Below are 15,881 nucleotides of genomic sequence, written 5' to 3' on the forward strand. Positions count from 1 at the left end.
TATGGCACAAAGAGAAGAGGAACTAAAGAGCCTCTTGATGAAGGTGAAAGAGGGGAGGGGAAAATCTGGCTTAAAACTCAACATTCAAAAAACAAAGATCATGGCATTCAGTCTCATCACTTCATGTCAAATAGATGGGGAAACAGTGGAAACAGTGACAGACTGTTTTCTTGGACTCCAAAATCACTGCAGATGGTGACTCTTGCCATGAAATTAAACTTGCTCCATGGAAGAAAAGCTATGACAAACCTATTCTATAGTGTATTAAAAAGCAGAGACATTACTGACAAAGGTCTGTCTAGTCAAAGCTATGGTTTTTCCAGTGGTCATGTCTGGATGTGAGAGTTGGATCATAAAGAAGGCTGAGTGCTGAAGGATTGATGCTTTTGAACTGTGGTGTTGGAGAGGACTCTTGAGAGTCCCTTAGACTGCAAGGAGATGAAAACAGTCAATCCTAAAGGAAATCAGTCCTGAATATTCATTGGAAGGACTGATGCTGAAGCTGAAGCTCCAATTCTTTGGCCACTTGATATGAAGAGCCAACTCACTGGAAAAGACCCTGATGCTGGGAAAGATTGAAGGCAGGAAAAGGGGACAACAGAGGACGAGATGGTTGGATGGCATCACCAACTCAATGGACATGAGTTTAGCAAACTCCGGGAGATGGTGAAGGACAGGGAAGTCTGGCATGCTGCAGTCCATAGGGCTGCAAAGAGCCGGACACGACTGAGCGACTGAACAACAGCTCTGAAATACCACTATATTTTGGGGGGTATTCATATCCCTACTTTAAAATAGAGGAAAAGTAAAGATGAACTTCCAGATGTTCAAGCTCGTTTTAGAAAAGGCAGAGGAACCAGAGATCAAATTGCCAACATCTGCTGGATTATCGAAAAAGCAAGAGTTCGAGAAAAACATCTATTTCTGCTTTGTTGACTATGCCAAAGCCTTCGACTGTGTGGATCACAATAAACGAAAATTCTGAAAGAGATGGGAATACCAGACCACCTGACCTGCCTCTTGAGAAACCTATGTGCAGATCAGGAAGCAACAGTTAGAACTGGACATGGAACAACACACTGGTTCCAAATAGGAAAAGGAGTACATCAAGGCTGTATATTGTCACCCTGCTTATTTAACTTATATGCAGGGTACATGATGCGAAATGCCTGGCTGGAAGAAGCACAAGCTGGAATCAAGATTGCTGTGAGAAATATCAATAACTTCAGATATGCAGATGACACCACCCTTATGGCAGAAAGTGAAGAGGAACTAAAAAGCCTCTTGATGAAAGTGAAAGGAGAGTGAAAAAGTTGACTTAAAGCTTAACATTCAGAAAACTAAGATCATGGCATCTGGTCCCATCACTTCATGGAAAGTAGATGGGGAGACAATGGAAACAAGTGTCAGACTTTATTTTCTTGGGCTCCAAAATCACTGTAGATTGCAGCCATGAAATTAAAAGATGCTTACTCCTTGGAAGGAAAGTGATGACCAACCTAGATAGCATATTAAAAAGCAGAGACATTACTTTGCCAGCAAAGGTCTGTCTGGTCAAGGCTGTTTTTCCAGTGGTCATGTGTGGATGTGAGAGTTGGACTGTGAAGAAAGCTGAGCGCCGAAAAATTGATGCTTTGGAACTGTGGTGTTGGAGAAGACTCTTCAGAGTCCCTTGGACTGCAAGGAGATCCAGTCAGTCAATCCTAAAGGAGATCAGTCCTGGGTGTTCACTGGAAGGACTGATGCTGAAGCTGAAACTCTTAATACTTTGGCCACCTCATGCGAAGAGTTGACTCATTGGAAAAGACCCTATTGCTGGGAAGGATTGGGGGCAGGAGGAGAAGGGGTCAACAGAGGATGAGATGGCCGATGGCATCACCGGCTCAATGGACATGGGTTTGAGTAAACTCTGGGAGTTGGGTGATGGACAGGGAGGCCTGGCGTGCTGCAATTCATGGGGTCGCAAAGAGTCGGACACGACTGAGTGACTGAACTGAACTGAAAGATAAAATATTCTAAAATGAAACTGTATCACTGTATGCCTCTGCAAATAAATAACTACAGTATGTATCAGATTATTCCCATGCCAGTCTCTGGCAGTACAGGCACGAGGAAACTGGCTAAGGCAGGTTTGAATTCAGATTTCTTCATCTTGATATACAGGACATATATTTCAGTTCCATTTTAGTATCTGTTTTTGAGTTAGCTGGAATAAGATTTCCAGAACAATGGATGATGCCTGGGGAAAGAAGCCTGAAATAGCAAATTAATCAGGTATTACTGTTCCTCTTTCCATAGCTCACTGTAGCTCATACAGGCGTTTTGGGTCATAAAGTGATATCTTTTATCTTAAAAATGAATATTTCATAAAGATGATGATAGTATCACTCAGCACCAAAGCTTGACTGGTTGTTGACCTTAGGCAGTTACCTATCTAAGCTTTTTGTTGTTATTCAGTAGCTAACTCATGTCTGACTCTTTGCATCCCAGTGGACTGTAGCATGCCAGGCTCCCCTGTCCTCCAATATCTCCAGGAATTTGCTCAAATTCATGTCCATTGATGGTGATGCTATCTAATCATCTCATCCTCTACCGCCCCTTTCTCCTTTTGCCTTCAGTAGTTTCCTTATATAATAACATTTACCCCTTCCACCTCATCTCAGGGCTGTTATGAAAAATAAATCAGATAATATATAAAGCCAGGCATGTTCCAGGTTCTCAGTAATATTGGTTTCCTTTTATACCTTTCTTTTCCCTTTAAAAAAGAGACTTTTAAAGCCAACATCGCAAAGTTAAGTCTCTGAAATAGAGAAGGTCGGTATTATTAATATTTAATTCTATGAGATGGAAGTTTTTAAAATACTGTTTTCTGGTTATAAATGTAATTCATAGTCATTATAGAGGATTTAGGAGAAATAAGCAAGCATAAATAAAAATTAAAAATATAATCCTACTATCAAAAGTTTATTACTATTAAAATTTTGGTATCCTTTTAGTCTTTTTTCTGTATTTTATCACATCTTGGGGGAAAAAAAGCATTTCCCAAGTGTTCTCTGCCCAGCTATTCCTCTCTTTCAAAGGTTTCACAGCCAGATTTATTAAAATCATCTCATTCTTGGTTCCATTTCTTTCTATACAAATCTATTCTCAGGAGATATATACCCAGGTTCTCCTGGTCAGTAAATGCAACACATATTTTGCTATCTTTAAAAAAAAAAAAAATCTCTAATATTCTGCACTACAAACCACTCCTTTATTCTTGAGATGTTTTTTTCCCCATGACTTGTGATTTTTCTTTTATTTCTTTGGTCACTTCTTATTCTATATGGATCCATCATGTTTAGTCTTTTAAAATTTGGTATTTTTGTAAGTGCAGTCATGAATCCTTTTCTCTTGATGATTTCAACCACTCCCATAGCTTCAGGTGCCATGTCAATGCTGATGTTTTAGAAACTATCTTCTGATCTCACATTTTTCTATGGGCTTTCAACCCGTATTTCTCTATATGGGCATATTTACTTATCTTTATTTGGATGTTTTTGAGGTTTCTCAAACTCAACAAATCCTAAATCACCTTCAGTGTATCATCTCTCCCTCCTACAGACAAAAATTTGTGTCTCTTTCTGCCTACCCTCCCGTATACTCATTTATTCAAGTTGGAAATCGGATTCTGCACTGACTTCTCTCACTCAACCACTGTATCTGGTCGATTGCCTGTTTGTTAATCCCAAATCCCTCATGTTTCTTAGTCCCTCCAGATCTCTTCTGCTTTGTTTGTTCAATTATTTTTATCTGGCAGGAGACCCCAGTTCGATTCCTGGGTCAGGAAGCTCCCCTGGAGAAGGGATAGGCTATCCACTCCAGTATTCTTGGGCTTCCTCTGTGGCTCAGCTGGTAAAGAATCCACCTGCAATTCAGGAGACCTGGGTTCGATCCCTGGGTTGGGAAGATCCTCTGGAGAAGGGAAAGGCTACCCACTCCAGGATTCTGGCCTGGAGAATTCCATGGACTGTATAATAGTCTATGGGGGCGCAAAGAGTCAGACACAACTGAGTTGACTTTCACTTTCACTAATTGTATATTTTATCAAATACATGTTATAGCCTTCTTCCACTGAACTATAAGTTCTTTGTTCATTGCTATATCCTCCATGCCTTTCTGTTTGCCTGGCACATAGAAAGCATTTAATAAATATTGTTTAATGAAAAAACAAATTCTCAGCAGTGTAAGATTTCTTGCCTAGATCACTGAATCAACCGGTCTTCTTGCACATAGTTATGCTGTTTCAATTCAATGCCCATGTGGCAACCAGAATGAACTTTATAAAATTTAACCATGTCACTCTCTCATTTGAAACTCATTGATGACTTGCCATAGCCCTTAGCATAAAGTCCCAGTTCCCTATGTTGACTTAAGTCCTTCGTGAACTGATCCTTCAACTTTTCCATTTTATCTCCTACCACCAACGATTTCAAACTGTGGGTTCTAGGCATACCAAACGTCCATTATTTGCCCAGAAATACTATGCTTTCTTACCTCTAGACATTTTTGCACATAATGATTATTTTCTCTGGAAACCCACTTTTTCCTTTGTGTGGCTGATTCCTAATACTTAAGGCAACAGTTTAAAGGCATGGCTGTAGAGAATTCTTTTGACCAATATCCTTTATCTTTTTATAGTAAAAAGTATCCTGTAATCTTTTCATAGCAGTTATCCAGTTTATTGTAAATGCTTCTTTAATTTTCTAATTTTACCCCTAGAATATAGCTTCTTGAGTGAAAACAGTGTCTTTCTTGATTTCCATCAGCTCCTGGCACATAGTAGATGTTCAGTGCTTTTGAAAGCAAGAAACACACACACACACACACACACACACACACACACATGCAGTCATCATTATTCATGGATTCTGTATTTGTAAATTTGCTTTCTCACTAAAATTAATTTTTAACCCCAAATTCATATTTGTAGTACTTTCATGGTCATTTGTGAACACATGCAGAGGTGAAAAATTTGAATGCTCAAGTTCTCAGTGGAGGTTGAATAAGGCAACACCATGCCTCTTGCTTTAGTTCACATACTTAAAAGCATTCTTTTCATGGTACATTATTTAATGTCACTTTTTAAAATCACATTTTTATGTATTTTTGTTCATGCTTTTGCTTTTTAAAATGGCCCCCAAGTATAGTGCTGAAGTGTTGACAAGTGTTTCTAAGTGGAAGGCTGTGATATGCCTTACAGTGAAAATATGTCTGTTAGAACAAGCTTTGTAGAGGTATGCCTCTACGTGGTTGATCTTTAGTTCAGTATCAACAAATTAATAATATATATTAAATAAAGTATATTTTAAGAGAAATATACATAAAACAAAGTTATGTTAGTTTCTTGATAAAAATATTGTCAGAGGCTCACAGAAACTAACTCTGTATTTTCCGTAGGAGTTAAATGCTTGCTAACTCCGTGTACAGTGATTTTACAGAATATAACTAGCACAAATAATGAGAGCTGACTGTATATGTAATTGTAAAATTTTGCTCATAATGTTTCATAACTTGCTTTTTTCCCCCCACATAACTGTGTATATATGTCATGCACATACTAAAAATAATGAATATTGATCTTATATGTTAATTATGAAGTAAGAAAAAGAACTATATGTGTTCTTGTATGTTTATATGAGTATGGAGACAAATGTGATTAACACATATCAGGTTATGTTGGTTACCTAGGGGGTGAGTAATTTTTTAAAATTTTATATTGTCTTAATGGTTACAATGACCATGTTTCTGGTGCAGACACTCTTGTAAACCATGATTTTTAGTGATTTCATTTCCTTTCGGGAAAGAACTAAAGTTTCGACTAAGTATGGCATTTGAATTTTCCTGCATTTCAGATAGTCAGAGGCTACAGTTGGATCTACAAAAAATGGAGCTTCTGGAAAGTAAAATGACTGAGGAGCAACAATCTCTAAAAAACAAAATTAAGCAAATGATAACTGATCTGGAGACATATAATGATTTGGCAGCTTTAAAATCATCAGGTGAAGAAAAGAAAAAGGTAAATGATAATAATGCTATGAAATTGTAATTCAAATTGTTTTTCTTGATTAAATTTAATAATATATGTGTTTTTAAAACTTTGTAAGTTTATTTTCAGTTGATTACTTGATTTATAAGGAAAAAAATAAAAATGTTTAACATACAAAGTAGGAATTTAGAGTGATTTAAATTTCAAAACAAAAGACAAAAATTGAAAAGCAAGGGATAGAGTGCTTCAACAAATATAATAATTGTGTCCTCAGTCATTACTGACTCTTTGAGACCCCATGGATTATAGACCGTCAGGCTCCTCTGTCTATGCAGTTTTCTAGGTAAGATACTGTAGCAGGTTGCCATTTCCTACTCCAGGGGATCTTCCCAACCCAGAGATCAAAGTTGTATCTCTTTCATCTCCTGCATTGGCAGGCAGGTTCTTTTCCACTTCACTACCGGGGAAGCCCTTCAACAAATATAAACTTTGTTAAATGCAAATTTGATTAGGATATTTCTCTACTTAAGACTTCTCAGTGGCTTTTCATTGCCATTTACATTAATTTAAAGTAAATCTGGTGGAGTACAAACACGTAAGGCAGCCCTGATAAGTTATTATTTATATTGTTAATATTAATTTGGCTTATTATGAAGTTCCTCAGTGACTCAGCAGTAAAGAATCCACCGGTCAGGACCCACCAGACTCAGGTTTGATCCCTGGGTCAGGAAGATCCCCTGAAGAAGGAAATGGCAACCCACTCCAGTATTCTTGCCTGGAAATCCCATGGACAGAGAAGCCTTGTGGGCTACAGTTTATGGGGTTGCGAGAGTTGAACACAACTTAGGGACTAAACAACATGAACACAATTTAGCTTATTATAGTTAGAAGAATATTTTTACAAACAGGTTTTCTAGCCTTGGTAGGATTTTATTAGAATATTACTGATATTATTTAAGTCAAATGCTATTTTTATTGATTTACTAGATACCTGCTAAAGCCTTTTATTTACTTCCATTTTGATCTATCTAGAAGTTACATCAGGAGAGAACAGTATTATCAACTCGCAGAAATGCCTTTAAAAAAGTAATGGAGAAACTAAACACAGAATGTGAGACACTAAAAACACAGCTGCAAGAAAACGAGACACATTCTCAGGTAAAAAAGGAGAAAGGACTGAAATTCATTTCTAGTTTTAGATTATCTGGCATGTCCTCTTAATCTGTATTTTCACCCTCAAAGCAACCCATTCCTTTTTTTTAATCGGCTTTGTTTACCTACCAGATTTTCTGGCTTTGAAGATAGCTAGATTCTGTACAGTCTCCACTCAGAATGAGTTTACTCCTGCTTTCCTGCCTTCTATAAACCTATATTGAAGGCCAGCTCTAGGCTTGGCACTATTCTGGACACAGCCATTATGATAATAGCTTTTAAAAAATCACAAGTAAAGTGTTTTAAATGCAGAAACATTGCTAATACATCAATGCCACAGATAATGAAAATGAGCCATAATGACCAGTATCCCACCACCCAGAAGAGATGATTTTATGCATATGTGGACAGATATTTCTAGTCTATATGTATGTGGTATGAATACATTCACTTTATACATACACATAAGTATATGTTATTTCTGTATATTTATAGAAATGGCACTATATTGTACCTATTATTTGGAAACTTGTTTTTCATTATTAACTATACTTTCTCTTGTCAGTAAATTTTTTAAAATATGATTCTGTATCATATTTGACTCTTTGGATATAGCATAATTTTATAGCATAATTTACTGAGTCAGTTCCAAATTGTTAAGACATTTTGGTTATTTCTTATTTTAAAACTGTTCAAATAATGCTATGAAGAGCAGTCCTATTCTTGAATTTCTTTATTTACATTTCTGATGATTTACTCAGGTTGCAAAGGCAAACCCTTTTTCCATATCACTCATCCTGCTGATAATTACCTCAACAAGGTCTGAGAGGTCTTCTAGATTGAAGGGCAGAAGCCTAGTCTCTGTCCCTCACTTTCTCCCCAGCACCGTGTTAGTGGTTGGCACATGATAAGTGTTCAATAAGTATTTTTTGGTGGATTAAATGAAGCATGCATGTCATATACAAAATCAGTTATTACGGTCTGATAAAGGTTGGTTATTCTCACATCAAATTAGTCTATGTTAACAATTTGCAGCTATGATTTATTAATGCTAAATGCATTAAATTTTTTCTTCATGTGGTAACATGATCATGATAGATAGCCATCATTAACATTTTGGCATAATATCCTTGTAAACTTTTTTCCTTTGCAGTTATACATCCTTAATTATATTGTTCTTACAAATAATGAAATCATTCTATGCATACAGTCTTTAAGCATTTCTTTTCTTATTTAAATGTTTTCAAGCTCTTTTTTTTTGATATTTTTAGGATGTCGGCTGTTTCATTGTATGTATGTACCTTTTAAAAAAAGATAAACCTTATATTCTTCATAAAAGGGATGGACTCTGATCAAAGTTTGCCACAAACTTAGAAATCACTAATTTACATGTTTCAAATTTATTAGTCAATTACTCTGTCTCTGCTTTACAATATACAAGCCTATTTATAGACTTGTAAATAACAAATTTATCTTTGTCTGTTTAGAGTTGGAATGGATACTGGAGAAGAAAACATAAGAAAAAGTTAATGAGGCCATTGTCTTATGGTTCATAGGAAAGAGCATTGATACTTCATATGGAATTCGGCCCTCTTCTTTCACTGAATAGATGATTTAAAGAGAAAAACATTTGATAAACAGAGTTTCCTAGAGCCAGTCTGTGGCTGCCTTGTTTATTCCCACATTAAGTGCTAATCTTATTCTTAACCCCATCTACAGGAATTTGTAACATAAACCACAATTTATAATGCTTCTCTGTATTATGGGTTGCCTTTTATGAATCCCAGTTGTTTGAATCAAATCCTGGTCTCCCTATTTTTTAAAGTTATTTTCTTAGAAACTGGCTTTGAGATCTATAAAAACATGGCATAACAGACCTTTTTTGAGTGGTTATTTGATATCATTTAAACCTATTTATATTGGAACAAACTGCAAAACTCCTAGAAGAAAACATAGGGAAAAAACTCCTTGACATTAGTCTTGGCAACAAGTTTTTATTGTTAACACCAAAAAGCCCAAGCAACCAAGGCAAAAATAAATAAATGGTCCACATCAGACTAAAAAGTTTCTGCACAGCAAATGAAACAATCAACAAAATGAAAAAGCAGTTTACAGTTTGGGAGAAAATATTTACGAGTCACATGTTTCAGGGTTATGCAAAGCATAATATAAAGAACTCATGATAGACTTTTAAAATAAGTTGTAGGAAGAAAAGAGATTTGTGCTTCTTGACATCCTTGGGGGTTTAAAGGCAAGGTTTAAATACATCACTGAAATAAATAAATGTATGGTATAGAAGGAATTTGACCATATGACATAGAGTTGCTTTTATAGCATTATTCATGTAGCACGTAAGAGGTTTGCTGCATAATAAGGCCACCCCTTTATATGAAACAAAGAGGGAAAATTTGGTACTTGACTTTGCAAAAGGTTATTTGAGATTTATTGTCCAAAAGTGCTGACTGCTTCCTTAAGTCCATCTGAATTTCAAGGTTCTATCAGGGGAAGCTAGATCTGATTTCGTAGCATTAACTCACAGCACATACAGTTCGTATAATTAGTTATGACTCATCCTAATATCTAGATTCATCTCCTTGGAGGAAACAATGGGATAGATGCTACACTGATACTGAACTTATGCCCTGAAAATAATTTTAACTTGAGTTTAAGAAGAAATATGAATGCTGTTTCAGTTATCAGATTTTTTAAATGATTATTACTTCTTGGAAATATCCAGGCAGAACATTATTTTAATGTTTCATTTTTCAGACTTTCCTTTGCTTAGGAAAAAAACTATGTGCATCTTAAAAAGACCATAACCCAGAGTTACAAGGTTAATTAAATCAGAAAAACAATTTAATTCTATAACAGTAAAATTGTCTTTGGAGGAAGCAACCATCAATATAATATCCACATTAGCTTCCTGTTGATGCAGAAATTATTGTAAGAATGCCAGCTTTTTACCAGCCCTCTTATAATCTTTACACTGCAGCTCTGCTCTTATCACAGCTTGTGAAATTAGACAGGAAATTTAGCCCTGGAAATAAGGAAGTTTCTCCTATATAGCTGAACCTTTGACAGTGTTAGAATATGTAGTACTTTCATGGCATTAGACCTTCAGATTTCAAGGAGAGATTCTTATCATGTCCCATTCTTCTTTTTAAAGTTCTTTTAGGAAAGGGAAATATAAATTGTCTTTCAGTTGGTATGTTCATTGGTATAATAAATACGTTCCAATTAAAGTAAACAGAGTAAACTTGTTGAATTCAACACTCTATTTAGTACTATATTTACTATTGTTTAACTTTTTCTAAATTTCTTGTCTGTCATGGCTTTATCTCTCTAAAATGCGGGAGTTGAAAAGATTTAAAATTGAGGGTTTTTTCTTATATCTCAAAGGAGTGTATAATTGTTTTGAATATGGGCACTGGTGAACATTTTTCTTTTGTGTTTTTAGCTCACAAATTTGGAGAGGAAGTGGCAACACCATGAGCAAAATAATTTTGTGATGAAAGAATGTATCCTTTAAAAAACTGCAAATGGACTTGACTGAGGGTTTTTTTTTTTTCCTAGGAATTTCTTTAAAGACTGAAATAATATTCAGTTCAACATCAAATACCTAATATGTACAAAATACTGGCTAAACTATGTGGGAAATGAATAAGACAGTTTCCATTCTACAATAGTGTGTGTGTGTGTGTGTGTGTGTGTGTATACTAAAGTAACTAATAGAAGGCAGACCATACAAAGCCACATTGTGGCATAGTGACTAAGTACTCAGATTTTAGAGTCAGAAGATCTAATTTTAAATATTGACACTACTATGCATAGGTTATGGACTTTGGGCAGTTTACTTAACTGTTTAAACTGCAATGTTATCATCTCAAATACAGCTAATATTTCCTTCTCATAGACTTGTTGGGAGAATTATATATAACCATATATATGTATATGTGTGTATGTATGGTCATTTGTTGTTATTTATAATGCTGTACCTTAGATATCTGGGGAGCAAAGCGAGAGATAACCAAGAAATGTCATGAGAAATTTGACCTTCAATCTCATCTACCAAGATAGTACTTATGTCCCATCTTATTTCTATCAAGATAGTACTTACATTCAGTCTTTTTGCTCATCTTTTTGTGTAATCATAGATGGAAGCAGCAACTGACAACAGGTGTCGTGGAGTGTAAGAAGCGTTTCCCCAAAGGTTGTCTCCTAGTCCCTTCTTTGACCTATTCAAGAGCAACTCTGATTAGAGAACTAGATTCTAACTCATTGGTTGCATAGGTTCTCTAGGATGCTACTGAACATCCTTTCAGGGCAGCGTGGACCCAGCTTTCCTCCAGATGAGATGCTAAAGGTTCTATTCCCAGTGGTCGTGCAGTTTATTTTAAAAGCAGTTTTGTATTCACAATTGGTTAAAGTCCAGAACTCTGGTTTTCTCTGACACAAAGTAGGTGATTTTGAAGCAGAGTGATGTCTAGAAACTTGGCTGAAATTCTGTGTGGTACTCTAAAGAATGTGGTTCTTCTGAACAGTGAATTGTTCTATGACCAGATTGAAATGAATAACATATTAACTCTAAAAATGTTTGTATACCATAGGTGACCTTTTTTGAAACAAGTTTGGCCTGGCCTTTTAGGGTTAGACCTTTTAGGTTTGATGCTTAATCTGTTAAAATACTGTTTGAAACTATTCTAATTGTGCTTTTTTGTGCATCTTCAGTTTTCAGTAAGAAAAATACTAGTATAATTTGGGTCTTTTCCACATGACAGAATTAGATTAATATTTGTATTGATATTGTTCCTCTTAACTCATGTACTTAGTCATAGCAACCAAGAGTCAAGAGAGTGATTACCAGTCGATTATGAAGAATGTGTCCAAGCGGATTGCAGAGTATAATAAAAGCATCATGGTTGCTCTTCGTAGCATGAACAGAAAGTGAGTCTGAACCAACTGCAAGTCTCTACAGAAATGTTCTCTTGCTGCTAAATTGTACATGCCATTAAAAAAATTGCTTACCCTTGACGAGTTTTACCTAAAAATTTTGAAAGTTGTAATTTCATGGCCTCTTCGAAGAATGATGCTTTAAATAGTATAATAGTTTAATAAATAGCTTATGTATTAAAAAAAGTATCATCTCCTTTTATATTTAGATTTGTTTTGTGTAGGTGATAAAAATGTCTCAGAGAACCAGGAGATAAAACAAACTAAAAGTAGCTATTGTTATTCATTTAGTTGGTATAATCTGTCTGTGGCAGCAAATGCTATCATCTTTTCATATGTCAAGCCTAGGAGGCATGCTTGGAGTATGATTCTGATTTAGCATTTATCAACCTTACCAACTTTTGCTTCTAGAAATCGATAATAAGAATAGAAGGGAGGTATTTAGTTTTGAGCTTTACTTCTCAAGCAAGATATATTTGATGTGTTTTAAGGCATAGAAATCACAGGTAAATACGTAACATTTTTTGTATGTCAGTTATTCCTTTGTGAAATTAAGACTGTTCTTTATTGGGAATTAATATTTTTTCTCTTTGCATTTAAAAAATTCTTTCTTACATGTATTTGCTAGGGAAAGCTTGAAATTTAAAATAAATGTTGTATTTACAGTGGACTCTTTCAGACTATGGCTGCTGCTGTTCATTTCTATTCCGGAATATGCATTCACTCTTTAGTACTACAGGAGGACTTAAGCAGATTAATTTATAAGCATTGCCAGCACATTTGAAAGATAAGGTGGAAGAGGTAGAAATGTATCATATCAATCTGGGGAGACATTATGGAACTGAAGATGTAGCCTGCTTTTTGGGAAGAGTGAGTCACTTTTGCCAGAATAAAGTATTCCTTAAAACTATCCTTCGTTTGCTCTGATCTTGCATTCCTCGAGTAGTTCTACTTCTCAGTTTTCATGAAACACAAGCTTATTAGTTTCTTTTTTAAAAAGGCTTTATTGAGTTAAAATTCACATAGGATAAAAGTTCCCATGCATGTTCCTTACCTGAAGTAAATATTTATCATTAAATTATTCAATTTTAGTTCAGTGTGAGTTTAGGTAGAAGAGTGAACGTTGCTGAATTTGATTAACTCTGGATTACTAGTATGGCTGAAGATTGTGCCCATTGATACATTCATTAAGGTGGCAATCATAAAATATGTTCCTTAGATCCTGAGTTCTTCAGGTTTCTAATAGGTATTATACCATCAAAGGATTCATGGTCAAAGGAATTTGGGAAGCTTTATTTGAAACAAAGGTAAATTATTCTCTTCTTTTCTGCTCAGAACCCCTAATATGCTAATGTGCAACAAGTTCAAGAAGAATATATACTATTAATATTACAGTTTTTTTCTGAGTAGTGGGATTGTGGGTCTTTTCATCTTCATTGAAATGAACTTCCTGGTACTTTCTCAAAATTATTTGTGATGTCCATATAATAGTTAGACATGCAATAAAAATTCAAATTAAAAACATATATACAGTTAATACTTTTAACTTGTAGAAAGGACATATGATAGTTAGCTCTGCCGTAATGAGCTAGAACTTAACCAGTCTTTACTCAGAAAGTAGGAAGAAAATTGCCTTGTCATTATATATATGTGTTTATATTATAACATTGTGATGTTTGGCAGAAAAAAGTTGAAAATTTCTTGAAAAAAGCAAAATTTCCAACTTCCATTCTAAATTACTCATATATGATATTTGGGGAACATAACTGAGCAGGATTTCTTTAAACTAAAATGTGTTATCTGAGGGAAATTCTTACTAATGTCTCTTCCTTCCTCTCAGAGCTTTTCAACAAATCCAACAAGAATATTCTCTCTGCTAGGATAGACCTGGAAGCTACTATCTGCTTAAACCGGCTCTTCCTCAGTCAGTCACATTGCTCAGTGAGTTTCATTCCTGTTAAAATAACACCTTGTAAGTCATATGGAAAGAAGCTGTCAACTGAACAAACATGCTGAATAGCCTTACTAATGAAGATCAACATGGGAAAGTTAGCAAAAGCTTTGTTTTTCCCACCCTTATCTTTATCAGTAAATAAACATGAGTTCTTTATACTCTTTCACTAATGGGAGTCCCTGATTTGGACCATATTCTGGTTTCATGTTACAGTGTAAAACTCAGGCAGGGTAAGAGGATTAGAGTGTGGAGTCATGCTGCTCACACTGGAGATGAAAGATCAGTTAAGAGAAGCTCCAGGGGTTCTTGCTGCCCAGTTTCTCTGTAGTTCTTTCCTTTAGCTAGATGATTCCAGCATAAGCAACCTTAATAAATAAGAACATTTATACTTGAAATAAGAAATTGACAGACTCCTAGAGAACTGTGGTGATCTATTTTAAAATTAATGTATCTTTCATTTTTATTTACCTTTTTAAATAAAAGCAGGTTGTGTCTTTAAATTGCAGATTCACCGTTTGAGAAATGAGATTGAGTATCTTTAAAAAGATAGCTTTTAATACAAAGGTAGAAAATTTAAGAAAGACAGATAAAATGAAGAAAATTACTTGTGATCACATTAGTCTCTTAAGATGTGCATCTATATACATCTGTCATACATACCTATTTTTCATTATATACTTACATTTTTAAAAAAATTAAGATCATACTGTTCTTAAACTTTTGATCTTTATAGTTTTGCAGACATATATTCATGTCATTATATACTCCTGTACAACATGTTAAACTGCTGTATATTATTTTATTATAGGAATACTTTCTGAAAACAAACACCATGAATTGAATGAGGTTAGTGGGGTGTGGTTAGGCATAAGCTTTGAATTATGTAACTGAGTTTGAACCACAGCTCCACTGCTAACTTTTCATATGACCTAGGGAAGTTACTTAGTCTCTGAATTTCAGTTTCTTCATCTATAAAATGAAATAATAGTGCTTAACTCACTGGATTGGCTCAAAGAGTCAGAAGCAAGAGTCCAAGGCATTTTGACACAAATTGCTCTCAGGAACATGACATGAATAGCGTGTGCAAGAGCGCTTGTTTGCCTGCCCTCTCACCATCATTGGCATTATCCAGGTTTTGACAGTGCACTATATATATTTATTTTAGTTATTTTAATTAAACCAAACTGCCTTCATCACTATAACTAAAAATTTTCTTGTGTTTTAATTAGGAACACAGTGCAGAATGTGTTTTCATACTAAAAAATATGATTTTAAAAATTCTATTAAAATACTTATTATAACTTTGTAATAACAAAAGGTTAATTCTTACTGCCTATTTTTAGTAGATAATAGATTATATTCTGCTGCCTCAGTATCTTTCCTCATAACATATTGCAATGAATTGCTGCTCTGAAACTAACTGTATAATCTTAAGGGACATAGGAATAACCTGTGTATAAATAGCCTAGTTGGTAAATAGGCTGTTCTGCTTGGTCAACTTTATTCTCCTTCAAGTCAAGAGTGATTACACATAAAGAAAAGTTGTGTCATAGGAGGGAAAATAACACCCATTGGAGAGTCCAGTGTAGAAGAGAGTTTGGAGGAAGCATGAGTCAGAAGAATTGAGTGGTCTTCTACCTAAAAGAGGCTTAAATACACTAAGTAAGCATTTCACAAGAAAAAATACAAAAACTAAAATGAGATTTTCAAAATTGCTGTTTTATTTCAAAATCTTTTTGTAAAACAGTATTTTTACCATGATAACAACATAGTAATACCATCAAAGAAAGCAAATTT

At 34.9% G+C, this 15,881-nt stretch overlaps 1 protein-coding gene across 3 annotated transcripts in view; it reads left to right on the top strand.

Annotated features, from left to right (window-relative positions):
* Positions 1 to 13,040, top strand: part of IFT74 (intraflagellar transport 74) — a 97,784-nt gene extending 84,744 nt beyond the window's left edge. For all 3 annotated transcript variants that reach the window (XM_070480593.1, XM_020887755.2, XM_070480592.1), the window contains 4 exons: positions 5,895 to 6,058; positions 7,061 to 7,186; positions 10,638 to 10,698; positions 12,010 to 13,040. In XM_070480593.1, the coding sequence (XP_070336694.1) occupies positions 5,895 to 6,058; positions 7,061 to 7,186; positions 10,638 to 10,698; positions 12,010 to 12,128 (470 nt within the window). In that variant the 3' untranslated portion in view covers positions 12,129 to 13,040. The remainder of the gene's footprint in view (positions 1 to 5,894; positions 6,059 to 7,060; positions 7,187 to 10,637; positions 10,699 to 12,009) is intronic.
* Positions 13,041 to 15,881: the final 2,841 nt, after the last annotated feature.

This window comes from Odocoileus virginianus, chromosome 18 (genome assembly GCF_023699985.2).
Source record: "Odocoileus virginianus isolate 20LAN1187 ecotype Illinois chromosome 18, Ovbor_1.2, whole genome shotgun sequence".
Lineage (NCBI taxonomy): Eukaryota > Metazoa > Chordata > Mammalia > Artiodactyla > Cervidae > Odocoileus > Odocoileus virginianus.